Source organism: Pelecanus crispus, chromosome 13 (assembly GCF_030463565.1).
Source record: "Pelecanus crispus isolate bPelCri1 chromosome 13, bPelCri1.pri, whole genome shotgun sequence".
Lineage (NCBI taxonomy): Eukaryota > Metazoa > Chordata > Aves > Pelecaniformes > Pelecanidae > Pelecanus > Pelecanus crispus.
Window position 1 is genome coordinate 12,610,647 of NC_134655.1, and position 22,569 is coordinate 12,633,215.

At 47.3% G+C, this 22,569-nt stretch overlaps 1 protein-coding gene across 1 annotated transcript in view; it reads left to right on the forward strand.

The window, feature by feature from the left end:
• Positions 1–16,697, forward strand: part of LOC104030753 (gamma-aminobutyric acid receptor subunit gamma-4) — a 37,353-nt gene extending 20,656 nt beyond the window's left edge. Inside the window, exons 4-9 of the mRNA XM_075720852.1 lie at positions 5,946–6,166; positions 6,763–6,845; positions 8,439–8,576; positions 10,117–10,269; positions 15,078–15,280; positions 16,404–16,697. Coding sequence (XP_075576967.1) covers positions 5,946–6,166; positions 6,763–6,845; positions 8,439–8,576; positions 10,117–10,269; positions 15,078–15,280; positions 16,404–16,697 — 1,092 coding nt within the window. The remainder of the gene's footprint in view (positions 1–5,945; positions 6,167–6,762; positions 6,846–8,438; positions 8,577–10,116; positions 10,270–15,077; positions 15,281–16,403) is intronic.
• Positions 16,698–22,569: the final 5,872 nt, after the last annotated feature.

Genomic DNA, 22,569 nt, shown 5'->3' on the forward strand with positions numbered 1-22,569 from the left:
TGTGTGGGAATGGGCAGGTAGAGATCTCAGAAGCCAGCACTTAGTTTCGAAAGCCCTGTCCAGTTCCCACCTGCAGAGACTCCAAGGATGAGCAAGCCATGACTGGGGAGTTTGCAATCGAAAGAGCAGCATGTGCAGCATGTCTTGTTTGAAGGCTCCTGGCATGAGCACAGGACATGGTGATGGTTTTTAACAGCGAGTTTGTATTATAAAAAGAACACTGTCTCAACTGAGATTCCCTGAGCAGAGGCGAAAGACAATTCAGACAAGGACAGCGCTGCTGGTGTTGCTGCAGAAGTGAAACAGATGGGAAGTTCAGTGTGTCACCTTGAAAGCACAGATCATCAGAGCTCTGCTCCTTTTGTCCTTGCGAGCTCCCCTAGTCACACCAGCATCATGTCCAAAAAGCTCTCTGGGATCTGATTTGGAGAGAGGAGGACCTTGGAAACAATGAAACTTATATTCTCATTCTTTTGCTCTTTGTGTTGGGAAGAAAAAACTCACCCAGAGCAGGGACACAAAGGCATACACAAGCAAGGAGTCTCACACTACTAATGGGAGAACTGAGAGAAGGCTGACACTGCCCAACCACTTGCTGAAGTGGTCAGTGTCAGGCAGTAGCATATGCTGTTAGTACATGTCCTCTCTTCTTGCTGCCTTTGGAGAGTGCTTGCACACATCATGCTAGAAGCACATTCCTGCCTGCAAGCTGTGGGGACAAGAAGTTGTGCATCAGATTTGAACATTATTTTAAAATAAGGTTATTTTATTTAGTTATCTGAGTGTGGAGAGTGTCTCCAGACTTTTTGCTATTATTGAGCATGTTCCCTGGGACATGGAGCTGGCTGCTGGGAGCAGTCCAGCCTTTGTCAGAGATGTTTGCAGGCTGGGAGGGATGCGTAGGATGTCATGGAGAGGAAAATGCTCGCCTGTGCAGGGCTGTGGGGGTGTGGAGTTGCTGAACACAGTTCTGTCTGAAGGGGGGATGCTTGGGCTGACCCCTGTTTTGCAGAAGAGGGAGACTGGAGGAGAGGCTTCTTGGCTTGCCTCGAGCTGCGCAGAGCGACCTACCAGCCCTTGAAAGAAAGGCACCCCATTCCTGGGTCTCCTCCAATAACTTCTGAGACTTTCCCGAATTGCAGCACCCCAAAGAGTTTGCCTGTAATACTTGATCTGCTTAGTTCTGTGATTGATAGCACAGACCCATCAGATTCACATCAGCCCACCTGAAATGCTGGCCAGGCTTCCCAAGAAAGCAATCTGCTTTATTGTACTGCAGTGAAGGATTTGCTTGGAGGGGCAGAGGGAAGGTGGCTCTATGAATAAAGACAAATATCAGAATAATAAAAGCTATAATGAGACTGGCTAGGATATTAATCTCTCAGCCCCCCTGTTATTTAGGATTTTTCCAGGCTATCTCTCCAGCAGAGGAAAATGGAGGAACCTGATTCCAGATCTCCGTCTCCCCTATTTGGAAGTTTTCTTGTTGCTGTTGAATACAAGTGAAGTTGCAAAAAACACCTTTAAATCCTTAATTTTATCCTAATTTAGGAAGACATCTAAGACACCTTCATCTCATGGCTTTGCTTCTCTCTTTGGCATTTGTCAGAAAGCTGAGCTCTTAAAGAACACAGAAAGAAGCTCATAGATGGATACAGAGGAATCATGGGGTACCAACTCCTCTGTATCCCACTAACTGCACCCTTGAGAGGGGTCAGCTGAACTGCACACACAAACTTGCTTTGAGCCATTTGAAAAGGATCTTCTGGCAGTGCATAGCTGTGTTTATTTGGTGTATAAGGTAACCTGAAAATACAAACTGACAATTTCAAGTAGTGTCATGCTGACCCTGTGAGTTTAAGCTGTTAGTCTGAAATTGGGTGGCCCTAACTCGTATCTGCTCTGAACCCAGGGTGGAACTTAATCTAGAGTATCATTCCTGGGGCCAAATCCAACTGGAAACACAGGCTGATTCCCCATGTGTGTGCACATACACACAGAGGTGAGAGAGGAGGCACAGAGAGGAGCTAACTGGTGCCAGGCTGGGTGTCCTTGCTGTATCAGGAGATCAGGACGGGGAGCAGGGAGGTGCTCTGGGGCCATGAATGTTAGGGCAGAGCAGCTGGGTCTGGGGTGACCCAAGGAACAGGGCTTAGGGTAGCACACAATGAGAACAGTGGCCAGCTCCCAACTCTCTTGTGCTGGGGACAGGCTGATTTCTGAAGCTGTTTATTTTCTTTTGGATTGAAAAATTTAGGACTTTCTTTGAAATGACTTTTCACGTGGAAATTCCATAGCTTTTCACTTAAATTGTTTTTAAAAATGAAAGGGTTTGAGAGTGCAGTAAAATCTTTTTGTTGTTTTATTTTTCCATTCCAAGAGGAAATATTCTTGTCAACTCCACATGCCCTTATTTCCCACAAATGCTCTTTTACAGGACAGGGTTTTTTCCATTAAATTTTTTCACATTTTACCATTTTCTGGAATTGGGTTTCCACCAGCATCTGTGCTGCCCACATAAGGAAAACGAGGACTGATCAGTGATGTGCAGCAGTGCTAGGTGATGACGGTGACCAAGGGCCAGCAGAGACATGCTGAAAGGCAGAGTTGGACACAAGCCCACACGACTAGGAATGGCAACACTGCAGGGCATTCCTCAGCGTTGGATAAACTCACATGATAGTAGTCAGGGTAGGCAGTCTTCAGTGTTTGCCTTACAGGTAGTTTGATTTATTATTTTATGACTGAAGTTTGATGTAATATTGCATGCATGCCAACATGTGTGTGCTACCCAAAGTGTGATCCAAATGCTGTGACCTAACTCTTAGAGCAATTCCTCTTATTTTGCTAGCTCCTTCTGTTGGAAACAATAAAAAAGCCCATGCTTTTACAGAGAAGTTAACAACCTCCATGTGCTGCATAGCAGATGGTACAGTAATGTTGGAGGCGTATTTTACAACAACCTTTTTCCACGTGGGGAAATTGAGGTATTGAGAAGTCTCTTTCTGATGCTTGAGAATGAATCAGGGGCAGAGAGAAACTACAAGGGTGCAGGAGTTCAAGAAACAGCACTGCTGTAAGTTTTAAGGGCTGAGCTCATCCTGCCAAACTTGAGCTATTCAGCCTTGATCAGCCTGGACTCTTCAAAGGTCAGTAAGAGTGTGAGGCATTTCCAGAAGACAACTTGGACTGCTTCATATTGGGATCTTCCGCCAGAAGTGCCTACCCCTCTCCAATGACTGTAGGGAACACATGTTCAAACACCTGCTATTTTAATCACCTTGGTCAGATGCCTACAGCTAAGTGAGATCTGATTAATGCTCAAAGAAAGGTCTGAGCACTGTCCCGCAGCTGATCAGTGCAGAGCTGCAGTTGTGCAAGGTTCGTCAGCATCGATGCAAACCGCCCCTGATGGGAGCAGGTGCTAAAGTCTTCAGGAACTGTCGTGATTTAACCCCAGCTGGCAACTAAGCCCCACACAGCTGCTCACTCACTCCCCCACAGTGGGATGGGGGAGAGAATAGGAAGGGTAAAAGTGCTCCCAAAGGCTGGAGCATTTTTCTATACACCTTGCCTCAGATAATTCTGAATGAAAATACATTTGTAAATGCCAACATTTCCCAGTGGGTTCCCCACCTAGAGGCAAGGGAGCCAGCTCAGCTAGTAAGTTCTTCCTCATGAATAGCTGTGCTTATAATAGCCACTGAAATTAGATCAAACCAGTGACAATAACAGCTTAGATTTTTCAGAACAGATGAATGACTCGTGCACTACACCTTTTGCAAAGGCTAGCTATGAATGGCACAAGAGGAGCTCTTTAATGCTGAACCCTTCTAAAAATCTGGGCTTGACAACAAATACTAAACCCCTGAGACAGCTGACCCTCCGCTCTCCCGAAACATTAGCATTGGTTATCCCAGACCTGAATGCTGAACTTTACAGCAGGACATCTGACCTGAGCAGCCAGCACAGAAGCAAGATCTCACAAGTGACTCCAGTTAGGAGTTAGAAACTGATAGTGGCATCTAACATGGATTTATCATTGCCTTTTTGGTTGCTTTCTCCTACACCAGAGATACTGCTGAGGAGCAATGTAAGCTCATACTGGCTCAAGTAGAGTTTGCACGGGTTGGGGAGAATATATCAAATGTTGTGTTATTTTGGCCCCAAAGGCTGGCAAGGAAAAGAGAATGGCTCCAAGCAGAATAAAGTCAGCCCTCCACATATATGTCATTTTTTTGGGCTACCATTACCCCATCTTGTCCCTGCTGTGCCAATACTTATTTGCCCACAGGTGGGCAAAGAATTTCACTGTTTCACAACCTGATCCATGCCTTCATCACCACGTACCCTATGTCCAAGCAGTCCTATACCCAGTGTGATCCAGAGCATTCAGATGCTGGAATGGGCTCTTCCCTCCTCCTGTTTTGGGGCAGTGGCCATGCTTTTGTGCTTGGCTTTGAGGGCTGCTGTTATCCTAGCTCTGTGTCTCCTCATGTCTGTTTTGAACGAACTGTAGAGACAACACCATCACTTTGAACATGCTGCATCTGTCCCCATTTAGAGATATATTAGGACCTCATCCTCATCACCTTTGCTCATCCCTGTGTCTAACCAGGGTGAAGGATCAGCCCAGAGAGTGACTCAACTGCCTGATGGCAAATGCTCTTTTCTCATGATCTCATTCCTATGCAAGGGACATTTTCGGTACCAATCATTCATCACCAGTTGGCTGACAGTGGAGCAAGGGCAAGGAAAATTAAGTGGAGAGTCATGTGCTGCCCTGCTTTGCCTCCCCAGGCAGGACATGCTGTCCAAGGGAGCACACTAAGAGCACTGCATCTATTTTAACAGCATGGTTGGAGGAAGTCAGCTCTGAACTAGCAACGAGGGCAGTGGAGGGAGGATATGCTGCAGTCATAAAAATTCCACCAAGATAAATCAATAGAGGGAGGAGAACAGGAAGGAGAGAGAGCAAAGTCAGACATTGTTCACCTCTGCCCACAGAAGAGAGGGACATGATGCCTCCATGGTCATGGAGTTTTAACAGGAGTGAAAGGGAGCAAAGTCCAAGTCAGAGAGGAGCTGTCGGGAGCAGGTGACAGCCTTTAGTATGGGCTGGCAGAACTGGATTTGGGGGTCTGGTTCAGAGAACCACTGAGTGCGAGACATGCTCCTGCATGGCACTAATTAGCACCTTCTCAGCCAGGCTGAAAAAGAGGGTAAGGAGCAAATTGGCTTGCAGCAGCAAGCAGGAGAACAGCGGGCTAATGATGTGGACTACTGCCAGTCCAATAAAGGCAGGTGCTGCCTCCCAGAAATGCTAGTTATAGGTGAGCTAGGACACCCAGTCTCTCACCAAAACCAAAGGTCCTCATTAGGGTGGAAACTCTGTTTCCTGTCTGCAAAAGACTCAAGATTTTGAACTGGTTGCACCAAGAGCTGGGTCCATAGCAGCCCCTGCCCCAGCTTCCTTTTCTAATCTTCAGCAAGGGGTATCTGGCCAGGGACCATAGTGCCCCGTTTTTTCATATAAACCATTTATAGTGTAAGTCCTGCAGGAAGGGATGGATTCTCCCTAGGTTTATGCACAACACTACTATTGCTATATGTACAAATTAGGCTTGAGTTGTCCATCAAGAGGAAGCCTGAGCCCCTGTTCATATGGTCTTGGCTTTCCAGGCATGGGTCAGGCCAAACTTGCTATGACTCAGCCCACCAGTCAACACACATTCTTTGGCTTTTCCTAAGCGTGCCATGGATGTCCTGACCCCGAGCTAAAGATGAGCCTGGAAAGGTGTCAGTGGTCACCAACACCTGCTCCCAGACTTAAAAAGCAAATGTTCTGGTTGTGACTCCAAAACAGTGGCCTGCAGACCAGAGGACAGGGCTCTGCTTTGCCTGAATCCCTCTCAGAAAGACATATTCTTCCTCCTCTTTTACAGGAATACACCATTGATATCTTCTTTGCTCAGACATGGTATGACCGGCGTCTTCGTTTCAACAGCACCTTGAAGGCCCTCACGCTGAACACCAACATGGTGAGCCGCATCTGGATCCCAGATACCTTTTTTAGGAACTCCAAGCGGGCTGATTCCCACTGGATAACCACTCCTAATCAGCTCCTCCGCATCTGGAATGATGGAAAGGTGCTCTACACGCTCAGGTACATCCAGTAGGCACTGTAGCTGGCTGCTGAGGTGAGGGAACAAGGACCTGGTCAAAGTAGAGGAGGTTTCCAGGTGCCCTGGGACAGAGTAGTGGAGATGTCTCCCAGTGTTGATGGGCGTACACATGCAGTACTGGTTGCAGAATGTGCTTCCTGTTCCCAGGCTGAAAGCTTCCAAAAAATCAAACTGTTTTTCCATATCATACCTATGAAAAGTCAAAACTACAAATGGTTTCCTAAACCAAAATCCTTTAAAAGTTTATGTTGGTCAGTCCAGCTATTTCATTCCTTTAATAAACATTTGGCTTTTGTTCCCATAAATTCTCACTCCTGTAAATGAATCTGAAAAGCTCACTAAACAAAAAGGCTTTCTGAATATGAAAATTAGATTTTTTTTCTTACTTTGAAAATATCCAAACATATGTTTTGTTTTGCTGCTGTTTTGAAATGTTCTGCAAACAGACTGATCTTCAACAAATTAGTGTTTCTCTCTCAAGGAAGCGAGAATCCCTCTGTCACATTGTGGTGTTGGAATCTAACCACCTTCACCAACACAAAATCTCAGTCTCCCTCTCTCTTTCTTCCTCTCTCAGGCTGACGATTGAGGCTGAATGTCTGCTCCAGCTGCAGAATTTCCCAATGGACACTCACTCCTGCCCTTTGGTTTTTTCCAGTTGTGAGTATGCATATTTTTAAAATAGTTTTAGAAGGCAAGTAGAGAAACCTCAGTAGAGTAAAACTTTTCTGGGGAGACCATCCTCCCTTTTAGCTACATTTTTCACCTCATATCTATGACTCTCCTCCTGGGCCATTATCCGTTACACCCTGAAGAATCTTCCGCTCCTGGGCTAGCAGAGGTCTTCAGGAACAGATTCAGAGCACCGGAGTTTCTCCTTAATTTGGGTGGATGGTTGGAGGTGATTATTTCACTGACCTTCTGGTCACTCTGACCTACTAGACAGTATATATCCCTTCAGCTGGCAGACATACGGCACCCATCCTGTCTTGCATCTTCCCCCTTCTTCCACTCCCTGAAGGGACAGCTTGGCTTTCCAGACCCCAGCCCAGAGACAGGCCCACTTTCTGCACCCAAGGCCATCGCAAAGGAGGGGTATTCAGACCTCCCCTCTCAGTCCCCACTTGCCCATTTTCATCAGCAGATAGGGCTGCTGATGTTGGCATATCTCCACTGGTAATTTTGCAGGGAGCCTTTCTGTACCAAGAGATTCCTGTCCTCATGCGTTGTTTGGAAATCTGATTTAGTCATCTTAGCTCGGGCTCGCCTCTCCTGCTTCCCCTGCCACTGAAGAGATGGAGCTCACGTGGCTCTGAGGTGCTTCAGAGGGAGGCAGCATGCTGAGGACATACCATTCCCTCGTCTCCCACCATCCCTCATTCTTTGCTAATTAACAGTACATGCCATACATGCTTGATAATTAGAAACACACTTTTAGTTAGCTGCCAAGCTCTTGCTCCTTCCCTCCTCTGAGGAACTGTCTCGTAGGTGTCGAAGTCTCTGCTTCACAGTAGGCTTGTTTCTTTGTCAAGAAAGCCAGAGCCAGGAGAAACCATGCTCCAGCCTGCAGGAGCCAGGTCTCCTTTTCCATGGAGAATGCACCCCTTCTTTTCCATACATAGATCAGCTCCCAGGGTGAGAGCTACAGAGACAGTCAGAGCAGCCACAGCCATGCTACTTCCCATGTTGGCAGCTTTGTATTCCTGCTGTACTCATGCCTGGGAAGGGAAGGTAGCCATGAGTTTTCCCACTCTGCAGAAAGCTGCTGTTGTCAACACCAGCAGCCAGACTCTAACTAGGGTAGAAAGGCAGCACAAACTGGGACAAGAATTGGTGCAGTGAAAGTGTCTTGAATGCCCCAGTGGCTGTCTGACATTTGTAATTCTCTTTTTTGGTAATTGCTTGCAAGGCCCCATGCTGCCCCAGGGAGGTAAAATCCTTAAAGATTTCAGGCTGGGGGAGTCCTCTTAAAACAACCCAAGTCTCATTCCCACCAGTGCAGTGGGAAGGCTCTGTTTTTAGCATTGCTTTGCTCATCCCTAGGATTTGAAGCATCCCACAAGGGGAGATGCTGTCCCTACTCCCACTGCATGTGGGGATGCCTAAGGGAATCTAAATCAGAAATACCTGCCTGAAAGTTTCACATTTACAAAACAGCTAGAGTGAGATGACAATGCTTTTGTAGTCAGGGTGGTGAATGAGGTGGAGGCACATGATGTACTCTTTCATTGATGTCCTTGCCCCTTTTCCCAGATGGCTACCCACGCGAGGAGATTGTCTATCGCTGGAGGCGCTACTCGATTGAGGTCTCCGACCAGCGCACCTGGAGGCTCTACCAGTTTGACTTCACGGGGCTGAGGAACACTTCAGAGGTTCTCAGGACTGGAGCAGGTGAGGCAAAGGGAGACAGCCCACAGAAACACCAGTGTGTTGGAGACCTCATGGGAGGCAAAAGAGTCATCAGACAGCTCCACAGTGGTGGGGAAGGAAGGTCATAACAGCACAGTTAGATGTAAGAATGAAGGGATGGACCTTTTCTAGAGGGAGCAGAAATGATGGAGATAGTGAGGGGAAGATGAAGCAGGGGTAGGCCAGAACAACTGACATCTGTGAACTGTGGGGTGACAATGCTGATGTGAATGAAGCTATCCCTCATTGAAGGGTCAGGAGGGAGAGGAGATAGAGCTCAGATCCCCTCTTGCTGCAGTATATGCATACTGTGTGATCCCTGGGTGATATAATTATAATTGGAACAGGGGTAGGGAAATCATAACTTGCAGGTCTCAATCTTTCCTTCTATAAAGTTGTGTGGGGCTGATGAACACCTAAATTATGCTTTAAGAGACAGCAACAAGGCTGCATGTTTGAAGAGACCAGGGAATGGAGGCCTTTCAGCTCCTCCTCGTCATAATAGCTCACAACCCCTTTCCTTCCCACAGACAACTGAGGAAAGCCCCTTTGGGTTCCTGCAGGTGGGGTGAGCTCATATTTTTAAGCCCTCTGAAGCAGCAAGTTCAGGTGATGCTTCTCCCACTCTGCAGAAAGCTGCTGTTGCCAACACCGGCAGACAGCCTCTAACCAGGGTAGAAAGGCAGCACAAACAGGGACAAGAATTGGTGCAGTGAAAGTGTCTTGAATGCACCAGTGGCTGTCTGACGTTTGTAATTCTCTTTTTTGGTAATTGCTTGCAAGCTCCATCTTAACCCTAGAGCTGTCGGGTGGCTTTCTTCCAATACTCACTAGGAGCCTCTGAAAAAGAGGAAGAACCTCAGCTGTAAGTTGCCAAATGAGCAATTAGGATGTACAGCACCACATGCCTTTTCCAGGGGCAGAACCAGAGTCTCAATGAAAGTGATTGAAGGACACCTCCTTTGTCACAGCTCAGGTAGTTAGTTGGCAAGCCAGGCCATGTACCCTGTTACAGCTAAATAGCTTCTATAGGAAAGAAACCCGTGCAGCGATCAGCTGAAGATGAATACTCTCTGTAGTTTCTTCCCTGAAACTTATCCAGACAGTGTGCTTTTCAGTGTGCACACACAGCCTGGCCAGTACAAATGCAGCCGGGTGGCCACATAGCCAGCCAGGTAGATAGCCAGTTGGGCAACCACAAAGTCAGCTCTTAAATTAGTCACAAAGACATAAAGTCAGACAGCTACAGAGCCAGCTAGGTAGCCAAAGAGTTCACTAGCCACAAAACCAGCAAACCAGCCACAGTGCCAGCAAGTCACCAAACCTACTCAGTGAGCCACACAGTTGTCCATGAAGCTAATAATCTGGGTGGTCACAAAGCCAGCCACAAAACCAGCCAGCCAAGCACTTAAAACAACAAGAAAACCTCATCAGAAAGACTCCAAATTCTGAAACTTTGCTGATTTTTGTGTTTTAGGAAACCAAATGTTACAATTCCAATGTCTCTGTTGCTTTTTCCTAGGGGAGTACATGGTGATGACAGTTTCTTTTGACCTAAGTAGACGTATGGGTTATTTTGCCATTCAGACCTACATTCCCTGCATCCTGACTGTTGTTCTTTCCTGGGTTTCCTTCTGGATCAAGAGAGACTCTACGCCAGCCAGGACATCGCTGGGTAAGAGACAGGTTGTTGCATGTCTGACACTTGTCGAACTCTGCAAGGCTAGCAGACAGGCAGTGTTGGGGTACAAAATCTCCTGAAGCATTTTGCCATTTTCTGTCATTATTCAGCTTACTGGAGGATAGTCCACTCCTCCATCTTTCTGTTTGTAACACTATCCTCAAGCTCAGCCAAATCTCCAGCTGTGCTGGCTTAGACTAATGCTTATTTCAGGGTAGCACAACACTCTCATATCTTGATCTGAAACCTGAACACGGTCTTTTCCAAGTTGACAATGTGGTATTCTCATGTGCCAAAAGCGAGAGGGAAGGGATGATCTGTGGCATTGCAATGCAGGCCAAAGGGCTCCTGTCACATGCATATATTCTGCATTTCCTCATTATTTTTCAAGGGCTCAGTGTAGGACCAGTGACATGAAGGTTGTAGGGTAATGAGCAAAGTTGCTCGGCTGTATCCATAGAGTCCCAAGCTCTGACAGGATGTGGAAGCCCTGTAGGTACAGCCTTTCTCTGTCAGCCACATGACAGTGGGAGTCCAGGACGTGGTAAGAGCTCTGCCTATTGTTTAGATTTTCTCAGCAACCTGCAGTGGCTCTTTGAGGCAGGAAAAAGCTTATGTTGATTGAATCCTACTCTGATAGGTGCTAGAGAAGTCTTTACAAATCTTTAATGCACTTTGGCTGTATCTGCATTTTGCAGCAAGCTCTGCTTCCCAGCACTGTCCTTCCCATCAGCCCTGCTGACTTTCCCTTTAGTTGGCAGTAGCATTCCCAGCCCTGCCTGCAGGCCTCTTCGGGGAGGGAGAAGAGAGGTGAGGGGCCATCAGCATCAGGCAGGGCTATTCAGAGCCCATCCATTCTGACCGTGTCTCCCCACCGCCTTATCAAAATCAATTTCTTTGGTGCCAATGGAGAGAGCAGGAGGAGGAATGGGGTGTCATTTCCAATGGAGGTGAAGGTATGCCATAGTCTGTGGCTGGGAAAGGAATGAACAGCAAGAGGCAAAACGTTCTGCATGGGTGACACCACTATGGTGGCTGTCTCAAAAAACAAAGGCAAGTTTCCCCAGGAGGGGGGCCCCTTTCTGTGGGAAGGGACCTCAGCACATCAAGAGTAATGTATTCTCTCCACAGCCCCTGTTGTACTTAATACAAATGATCCCCAGTGCATTCCAAGCCCGTCAGCCTACATTAGGAAGATATAAACCAGACCAGTTCCATTGGCATTTCAAATATATGGGAAGTCACATCACATCTGCTAATGCAAATACAGCAGGAAAACATGAAAATGTCTTGCCATGCTCTCACCCAGAGCCATTGGGGTAGCCCCAGGAAAGGCTAGCAAGTGAATTCAGATGAATGCTAGAGGAGGAGCAGGCGGAGTTCCTGCTGCTTCTCCACATCCTAAAGAGCAGTGGATGAGATGACAATACCAACTCTTGCATCTGATCCTTTGTTAGGTCCTGATACTTCATCTCTGGAAACAGGTCTGTGAGCATTACTGCTGCTGCAAAAACAATTCCAAGCCCCATTCAAAACAAAAGAGATTCCTTATCATCTCCTACCCACTTGCCCTCTACATCAAGAAATGGATAGATTGTGAAGAGCTGTCTCTGAAGAATAGCCATGAGCAGGTTGAAAGCTTATGGGTAAGAATTAGAGACCGAGGCAACAAAGGGAACCTTGTGGTTAGTGTTTACTACAGGCCGCCCAATCAAGGGGAGCCTATTGACGAAGCCTTCTTACTCCAGCTACATGAGGCATTGCACGCGCAGGCTCTCATCCCGCTGAGGGACTTCAACCATTCCTGACATCTGCTAGAAAAGTAGCATGGCAAGCTATAGGCAATTCAGGAGACTCCTGGATGGCATTGAGGATAACTTTCTGAAGCGAGGTAATAGACAGCCCTACCAGAGGGGATGCAATGCTGGACTTGATGGTCATCAAAGCAAGTGAGCTAATGTGTGACGTCAAGATTGGAGGCAGCCGGGGCTGCAGGGATCATGCACTCGTGGACTTTGCAGTCCTGAGGGATATGGGTCAGGCAAAGAGTAAACTCAGGACCCTGAATTTTAGGAAAAAAAGACTTCCAGCTGTTCAAGAAGTTAACCAATAGGACCCCCGGGAAAGCTGCCCTCAGGGACAAGAGAGCAGAACAGAGCTGTCAGATCTTTAAGGACGCTTTTCATAGAGCACAAGAGCTCTCGATCCCCGGCTGTAAGAAATCAGGAAAGGAAAGCAAGAGACAGGCATGGATGAATCAAGACCTGCTGGAAAACTGAAGAGCAAGAAGGAAATGCACAGGCAGTGGAAGCAGAGACAGGTATCCTGGGAGGAGTATAGGGATGCTGCCCAGTTGTGTAGGGATGGGGTTAGGAAGGCCAAGGTGCAGATGGAGCTGAACTTGGCAAGGGACGCAAAGAATAATAAGAAGGGCTTCTATAGGTATGTCAGCCAGAAAAGGAAGGTCAAAGAAAGTGTACCGCCCCTGATGAACATGACTGGCAAACTGGTAACAACAGATGAGGAGAAGGCTGAGGTACTCAACAACTTTTTTGCCTCAGTCTTCACCAGCAACCTCTCTTCCCACACCTCTCGAGTGGATGGACCACATCCTTGGGACTGAGGGAGCAAAGTACCTCTCACTGTAAAGGAAGATCAGGTTTGTGACCACCTGAGGAACCTGAACATACATAAGTCTATGGGACCCGATGAGATGCATCCCAGAGTCCTGCGGGAATTGGCTGACATAGTTGCCAAGCCACTCTCCATGATATTTGAAAAGTCATGGCAGCCAGGTGAAGTCGCTGGTGACTGGAAAAAGGGAAACATTGCACCCATTTTTAAAAAGGGTAGAAAGGAGGACCCTGGGAACTACCGACCTGTCAGCCTCACCTCTGTGCCTGGGAAGATCATGGAACAGGTCCTCCTAGAAGCTATGTGAAGGCACGTGGAGGACAGGGGGTGATTCGAGACGGCCAGCATGGCTTCACCAAGGGCAAGTCTTGCCTGACCAACCTACTGGCCTTCTATGAAGGAGTGACTACATCAGTGGACAAGGAAAGAGCTATGAATGTCATCTATCTGGACTTCTGTAAGGCCTATGACACAGTCCCCTACAACATCCTTCTCTCTAAATTGGAGACAGAGGGATTTGATGGGTGGACTGTTGGTGGATAAGGAAGTGGCTGGATGGTCACATCCAGAGGGTAGTGATCAACAGCTCAATGTCCAGATGGAGACCAGTGATGAGTGGAGCCCCTCTGGGGTCCATACTGGGACCAGTACTGTTTAATCAGTATCATCAGCGACACAGACAGTGGGATCGAGTGTACCCTCAGAAAGTTTGCAGACAACACCAAGCTGAACTGACATGCCTGAGGAATGGGATGCCATCCAGAGGGATATGGACAAGCTTGAGAAGTGGGCCTATGTGAACCTCATGAGGTTCAACAAGGCCAAGTGCAGGGTCCTGCACATGGGTCAGGACAACACCCAGTATCAATACAGGCTGGGGGATGAAGGGATTGAGAGCAGCCCAGCAGAGAAGGACTTGGGAGTACCGGTGGATGAAAAGCTGGACATGAGCCAGTAATGTGCACTCACAGCCCAGAAAGCCAATCGTATCCTGGGCTGCATAAACAGAAGTGTGGCCAGCAGGTTGAGGAAAGTGATTCTGCCCCTCCACTCTGCTCTGGTGAGACCCCACCTGGAGTACTGTGTCCAGCTCTGGAGTCCTCAGCACAGGAAAGACATGGTCCGGTTGGAGTGGGTCCAGAGGCGGGCCACAAAAATTATCAGAGCACTGGAACACTTCTCCTATGAGGAAAAGCTGAGAGAGTTGGGTTTGTTCAGCCTGGAGGAGAGAAGGCTCTGGGGAGACCTTATTGCGGCCTTTCAGTATTTAAAGGAGCCTTTAAAGAAAAAAAGATGGGGACAGATTTTTTAGTAGGGCCTGTAGCGATAGGACAAGGGATATTGGTATTAAACTAGAAGAGGGTAGATTCAGACTAGATATAAGGAAGAAATTTTTTACAATGAAGGTGGTAAAACATTGGAACAGGTTGCCCAGAGAGGTGGTAGATGCCCCATCCCTGGAAACAATCAAGGTTAAGTTGGATAGGATCTGAGCAACCAGATCTAGTTGAAAATGTCCCTGCTTATTGCAGGGGCGTTGGACTAGATGACCTTTAAAGGTCCCTTCCAACTCAAACTATTCTATGACTCTATGATTCTATATTCTATGATGAGCTTTGCATTGGGCTGAATTCATCCTGGGAGCAAATGCTCAAAGACAAAGGGAGAACAAGAACAGAGGCCTTTGCATTCCAGCTCTGTTTCACTTCAGACAAAAAGAGCAGTCCTGTGGCATCTGAGACATTGCCAAGCATTGCTGACTCAGCCAGACATCACTGAGTGAATCCCCACTCACCCATTGTCTGTCCAAAGCCATCCATCCAGTGTTATTCCCTCTTAGCACATCCTTCCTTTGGGCTCTCCTCCCATCATCCAAGCAGTTGTTCCTGTGTACAGCCTTAAGCAGAGTCTGAGTTCCCAACTCCTTTACCAGTCCACATTGATGGCCTGTGTGACACCTGGGTTTTGTACATCTCTTTTTCCGCAGAGCATTGTCAGAGGGCACCTCAAGACCAGAGTCTCACTGAGCAGAACAAAAATGGGACCAGACAACCAGAGGAATTTTTCTCCCACAGGGGAGGGGAAATGGGGATGTTTGGGAGACTGGATGCATGTAGAAGACAGAAGTGGTCCTCTTCATCACTTAAACCAGCTCTTTTCTCTCTTAGGTATCACGACTGTGCTGACAATGACCACCCTGAGTACCATCTCCCGCAAGCACCTTCCCCGTGTTTCCTATATCACAGCCATGGACCTCTTTGTCTCTGTGTGCTTCATCTTCGTCTTTGCAGCTCTCATGGAGTACGCTACACTGAACTACCTGGTGGGAAATAAGAAACCACTTGAGCACAACAACAGGAAAGCCAGACTGGTAGGTCAAAGGGGCCAGCAGAGGTGGATAGTGTTAGAACCCCAAGGTATTTAGAAATATACTTCCTGAGCCTGCACTGGACGCTGCTGGCATGGTTTAGTGCCTGACCTATACTGTGTTCATAGGGTGCTCAGACCACTCTATGTGCTGGGACTGAGCACCTGAAAGGTGAGACACAACCAGAAAAAGCAGCTGAGGCTCCCCTAAAACAAGGAGGTCCCTGTCAGAGCCAGGCACCCTGTGCTCTCTTCAAAATTGCTGGAGAGCTTATCAGTACAGTTTAGGATGACTCACATGACCAAATATAAATGTCCACTTTAAGACAGGGTGATCCACACCCAAGTTCTTCCACCTGGATCGGTTTGATCTCTGTGGATTACAGAGGTATCTTAGGTCACAGAGATGCAGAAACCTACTTCCTTTTGTGGTGTGTCCATCAGAAGACCTCCTGAGTGTGGGGATAGAGAACCCAGAGTAGTGATTATCCTCCTGAGATCTGCCCAAGCTCATGGCAGGTACTTCTGACACATCAGCTGAAATAGGCCTCTGAATTGGGACAGAACTGAAACAAAAAAATGACAGATCTCTTCTATGCCAGCCTCATTTCCCAGCACGGATGAAGAGAGCTCTTCCATGACGCTGAGGATATGCCTCTTCTCCTGGGCCAAGAGGTTATGTCACACACAGCCTTTCCCCAGCTTTTCTCCAGCAACTGACAGCAACCAGAAAGCACATCTGGACTGCGTGCTGTATCTTCAGAGACAGTTGCACTCAGGGGAATGAAGGAAAAGGCTAGCACAGCTGAAATCAAACAGGTCCTATTTCTGCACTATTAGTGGCAGAGATGGGGGATCAGAGCGATTAGATCTTTGCTGACTGAGGCTATGCCCTAGAGTGCCAGGGAGGAAACTCAGAGTCATGCAGGGAGCTGCCAGTCCCCGCACTATGCCAAGGTGGTGATTTACAACCAGGTGCAGAGATGGGGGATGATCAGTCATTCCCCTCCATTGAACTGCACCTATGCTATGAACTGAACTGTTGCCAACTGGATGAGTTTTGGTGTCTAGAACATGTTTTCTTGCCTTTTTCTTCCCTTTAATCCACCTACCCCTCCTCATTACAGCCGCCTGCCGGTGCACAGGTGATGCCATCCTTTACCACCATCAACATCAATAACATCATGCACTGGCCCCCAGAGATAGAAGAGGACGAGGATGAAGACCCTGGTTCCCCGTGCCTGGAAGGAAAGGAATGTGAGAGGTTCTTCTGCTGCATTGAAGACTGTCAGACAGGAATGTGGCGGGAGGGGAGGGTCCGCATTCACATCTCCCGCCTGGACTCCTACTCTCGCGTCTTCTTCCCGACCACCTTCCTGCTCTTCAACATTGTCTACTGGATTGCCTATCTCTATCTCTAGCCATTCTTTGTCCTCAGCTGGAATGGACTGGAGACCAGCAAGATGGGCTTCTCAAGGAGCATAAAGAACAGCATCTCTTCCGTTGTAGTCAATTGTCGGTCTGAGCAATCCAACCTGGTGATTCCCTCTTCCCACTCTCTCATCTCTTCTGAGAAGAACCAGACAGCTTTTTTTTAGTCTTCTATCTTTTTAGAGAATCTACCCTTCCCAAACAACTCCGTCTCCAGCACCACCAGCATTTTACTCCTTGTAAGATTGCCCAAAACCATCCTATTCCCCTCTCAAACATTAGGGATTTTGTCAAAACCAAAATCCTTAACACGTTTCATTTCTCCATCCAGCCCTACTCCAAAATTGTATGGGAGGTGATGGCAAATGGAGTTTTCTGCATAGTTATTAAGACTGCAAAGGAAATAAAGTAGATCTTACAACTTCTGCACCACTTCCACCAGAACAGACTTTGTGGAGTGCTAGAGGCTTAGAATGGTCAGAAGGAAAGAAGTGTGAAAGAGGGCAGCAGTACAGCTTACCCACAGTAGCTGGGCTTGGCTAAAATGTTTTGAACCTGCCCAGAAAGCTGACAGTGGCACTGGCAAGGATGGAGTAGCTGCAAGCCTCCACCAGCTCCCCATAGAATATCTGTGGAGCATTCCTCATGGATCACTCCACTTGTTGTACCAAGGCATCCACCCGCTGAGGCATCTCTGATTCTCATCAGATGGTGGTAAAAAGCACTTCACAAGTCTGAAGGGCCCATCTGCCTTACTGGAGCAGACTCTTCAGGGCCCACAGTGACACTCTGCTTTGTGATCAGGATTTTGAACAGGCTATGCAGCTTACGTTGGGCATAGCCAAAAGAGGGAGAAAGTCCTTATGCTACAAAGACCAGAAGCAGTCTCATGAGCCAGTTGTGAGGTAGCTTTCTTTGGCCTGCCTCATGTGAGCATCATAGCAGGGCACTGCTCTCCTTCACAATGACACTTGTTGAAACCATCAGATCTGTGCTTGGAAGTAGGTGCTGACCTGAGAAAGGGGTACTAGAAAAGGAAACACAATCAGCTACCAGTGCTGCACCTACAAGCTGTGGGGACAGAGCATTCCTGCAGCTCAAACGTGTTCCCTTACTTCTTTTTTTTTAATAATTACATAAGAAAACAGACCTCACTAAAACTGTATGACTCCTTCCAGTTGCCACCAATACTTGGCCCTTTTCTTCCCAAAATCAGGAAATGGACTATGTCATCCTTGGTAGATTTCAGGAAGGTCAGACATGGTGAGATGGTTCCTTACTGTCCATCTTAAAGAGATAGAGAAATGCATAATACAATCTCAACTGCGAAGAAACTGCATAATGTAGAAGACGAAACTCAGGCCCAAGGTCCGTAAGGTGTAAATCAGCTGCCTCCCCATTTATACCAACTGCTGACATGGCCCACAGCATGACTGTGAAAAGCAATGTGCCATTAATAGTTACTTACTGTGTAAATTACAAACAAAAAAAAATCTTTTTAAAAACAGCACGTTTTAGAAACAATTAGTACTTAAAAGGCTTGTCATGAGAAGAAAGCTGGCATGGCTGCAGAGAAAAAGTTAGGAATGGCTGGCTCACAGGACAGCTAACAAGGGCAGGAGGTTTTACATATTCTTAGAGAGCAATTTGATCTGGTTTAAAGATGGATTTTGACACTGTTAAATCTGATCTGAATAATGAAGTGTCATGTTTAATTCATTCATAAATACAGCCTTACCTTGGTTCTAGAGGAACAGCTAGCACGCCTAATTAAGTATACAATAGTACAACACTCAGCTAAGTATAACCTAATGGGGTCAGACCAGCATAGCTCTGGAAGGGGAAATCGTGCCTGTCTAACCTGTTACAGTTCTTCTTTTAAAATACCAAGTAAGAGATAAAGGTTACCTAGAAGCATAATTTGCTGAGCTACTCCGACAGCTTTTGAAAGGATGGCAAGAAATTATGGCGGGTGGTTCTAACTGAGGAAATTGATTTAGCAAAAGAATTATTAAGGAGGTTCTAATTAGAGGAAATTAACTGAGGAGAGGGGGAAAAAAGAATTGTTAAGGAGGCTCTAATTAGAGGAAATTAATGTTTTAGAGAGAAAGACACAGAGAGGGAGAAGTCTAAGAAAAGAATCAAAACAACTTCCAGACAAGGAGAGCTGCTGGGTGACAGTGCCGACTCCCAGCCAAGCGGGTTGATGTTCTGCTCCTGATAGCAAAGTGCTATTAGATGTAGCAACAGAAAAACCTCCTATGACTCAACCGTACACCGTCAGGGAGCTGGATTAAACAGGGTCCTGTGATCTCTGTGGGGAGCCAAAAGGAAAGAGCATCCTATATTAAAACTGGCTCATGCAACAGACTCTGAGTGAAGTATGTCTTCACATATCAGAAGGCAGCTGCTAGTGTGTGTGTGGGAGGGGGGCACCCTGGTGGCAAAACAGGGCCCGTGCCAAATATGCTCATGAACAGTAAGGTGACATAAAAGGTGTGCAGGCAATGTAAGCTGCAGCGAACTCGGGCAGCAAAATGTGGAAGGGGAGAATATGAGAAGGGGATGGTGGAAGGGAAAATTTAACATCCATGTCAGCAATTTGCTGTAGCTTCAAAGCACTTGGGAGCCTTGATGGACACAGATGATCGTCATGAGCACCTGAGTACAGACTTCAGCCCTGAGAGCAGCAGCTGGTTGAAATTAGACCTTTTACAGAATCAGCCAGGAGAGAAGCAGGGTGTACAAGAGACCTAAGAGGATGACAGGGACTTGGGCAAAGTAGACTTGAAAGATTATAAGATTTCACCAAAAAAAGACAAAGCCAACACACACCTAGGTAATTTAACCAATGATGGAGGATTTGACAGAGGAAAATAGCCTAGCGTGGGCTGGAGCACAAGGAAGCTGATTACTAAGGCTGGGGAAGGAGGAGGGAGGGGGCTTTTTGGCTTAGGGAAATCTGTGCCCATCATAAATAGCTCAATAAATAAAGGCATGCATGAATTCAATCATGTTTTTAACTTTCTACAGTATCTCAAAAAAGGAAAGCTAAGAAAAAAAAGAAAGAAAAATCCACCATTTTTTGGAATTGCTTTGCAAAGCTCCAGTTTCCTGAAAAAAGGTTTCCCTGCTATCAGCAGGGAATCCAGGGCACGGAGACATCCAGTAGCCATGTGTGGTCCTGCTCAGCAAGGCAGTGGGAGCCAAGCCCCACTGGTCCCCTCCTAGACTGGCATAAACCAGCTGCCCTTCCCTGCATGCTGTAGTATCTGCCATCATGCTGGAATGAGTTATGGTACCACAGCATCTTTCAGCCTGGGACAGCTGTTGCCTTTTCACCAGCGTCTGACTAGCTCGCTCCAGGGGATGCAGCTGCAGAACATGGGGCTGAGCTGTGCCACACTGGGCAGGAGGGACGGAAACATCTGGGTGGCTGCAAGACAGCTGGGTGGCTGTGTTGCCTCCTGCTTTCATGTAGGTTTTGACTTTCTTCCCTGCCCGGAAACTTGCTGCCATCACAGGTGAGTTGGCACTGGGTTTCCCTCACCTCCTCCCTTCCCTTCCTGGGGGCAAGCAAGTCACCTTCCCGCCCCTGGCACCTGCAGAGGACTTCTGTCAGACAGCTACTACATGACAAGTTTCCTCGCTGGTGGCCCAAGAATGCCTCATGCTGGCTATTATGACTGATACCATAGCAGAACACCACGCACCAAGTTAGTGAGCTTTGCTGTGAATGTGGTCAGATCCACCTCTTGCTGGACAATCATCTGTACAACTTCCAAGATGAAGTGGACAATGAACTTTGCCATATCTGCCTTTAGGCTCTGCTCCAACCTATGGACACCCCCTGTGGACATAAGTACTGTTTCAAATGCCTTGAAAACTTCTCATGCAGGAGTATAAATTTGTCCTGTGGATCAGAAAAAGGTCTCATTCCAGCAGTGCCACAAGTCCAGCCTTCTAGTACGAAACCTGTTGGATAAATTGATTGTCTTCTGTCCTTTCAAGGCAGAGTGTCAGCAGGCAATGCAGCAGTGCGAACTAGAAGCTCATCTGCAGAACAGGTGTCCTAGTTTCAAATCTGAACTACAGTGGAAAAAGAATCTCGTTTCCAAAGAAAAGGAACATCCCCCTACCAAGATAGAGACAAACACACCCAAGGATGCAGAGGTACCAAGTGGAGGATCGTCACTTGTGGCAGAAAGCTCTGCAGCTGTTGTGGCATCGCTAGGGACTGCAGAGCCTGGACTGATTAATCCAGCTTTTGAGGAGACTGAAGACCTTCATCAGAGAGTTAGTCTTATGGCTGAAATGAACACAACTGAAAATCACCGGGAAGACCCGGAGGAAGAGTTGAGGATGAGGATAGCTGGGGTAAAGACACCCCACTAGGAAACGCTGTTGTTCAGGAAGTTTTGCAAGATTCTGTCATTGCTGCAGATGGAAGAATAGCACCTGGGGACCATATTCTTGAGGTGAATGGTGTCAACATCAGCAGTGTGACTCACTGCCAAGCTGTCTCCTTCCTGCGCCACCCAGGGCTCAGTACTGGGGCCAGTTCTATTTAATATCATCAGTGATCTGGACAAGGGGATCGAGTGCACCCTCAGTAAGTTTGCAGATGACACCAAATTGCGCAGGAGTGTTGATCTGCCTGAGGGTAGGAAGGCTCTGCAGAGGGATCTGGACAGGCTGGATCGATGGGCCAAGGCCAAATGTATGAGGTTCAACAAGGCCAAGTGCCAGGTCCTGCACTTGGGTCACAACAACCCCATGCAATGCAACAGGCTTGGGGAAGAGTGGCTGGAAAGCTGCCTGTCAGAAAAGGACCTGGGGGTGCTGGTTGACAGCTGGCTGAACATGAGCCAGCAGTGTGCCCAGGTGGCCAAGAAGGCCAACAGCATCCTGGCTTGTGTCAGGAATAGTGTGGCCAGTGGGAGCAGGGCAGTGATTGTCCCCCTGTACTCGGCACTGGTGAGGCCGCACCTGGAATACTGTGTCCAGTTTTGGGCCCCTCACTACAAGAAAGACATTAAGGTGCTGGAGTGTGTTCAGAGAAGGGCAATGAAGCTGGTGAAGGGTCTGGAGCACAAGTCTTATGAGGAGCAGCTGAGGGAACTGGGGTTGTTTAGCCTAGAGAAGAGGAGGCTGAGGGAAGACCTTATCGCTCTCTACAACTACCTGAAAGGAGGTTGTAGCGAGGTGGGTGTCAGTCTCTTCTCCCAAGTAACAAGTGATAGAATAAGAGGAAATGGCCTCAAGTTGCATCAGGGGAGGTTTAGATTGGATATTAGGAAAAATTTCTTCACGGAAAGAGTAGTCAAGCATTGGAACAGGCCACCCAGGGAACTGGTTGAGTCACTGTCCCTGGAAGTATTTAAAAGATGTGTAGATGTGGCACTTAAGGGCATGGTTTAGTGGTGGACTTGGCAGTATTAGGTTTACAGTTGGACTTGATGATCTTAAGAGTCTTTTCCAACCTAAATGATTCTGTGATTCTAATAACTGACTAATGATGGGGACTGGAAATGGTGATCGCAGCATTTATGTTTTATGGCTTTTGTTTGGAAGGTGAAAGGAAATCAGGAAAAAGGTTGATTTGATTTCTCATTTCTCTGTCTCCAGTTTCTATCCTTCCCCTCTAAATTATGCCATGTAAGGGACCATTTTTAGACTGTATGCTCTTCAGGGCAGAGACTCTCTTGCGTGTTTGTACAAGGACTAGCACACTAGAGCTTGATCCTTAACTGAGATTTCTGGATGCTACTTGTTATAGATAATAAACAACAGTATGGACTAACCGTCTTCAACATCACTGTCTACCATATCTTTTAAGAAGGCTAAAAATTGTCCTCCGTC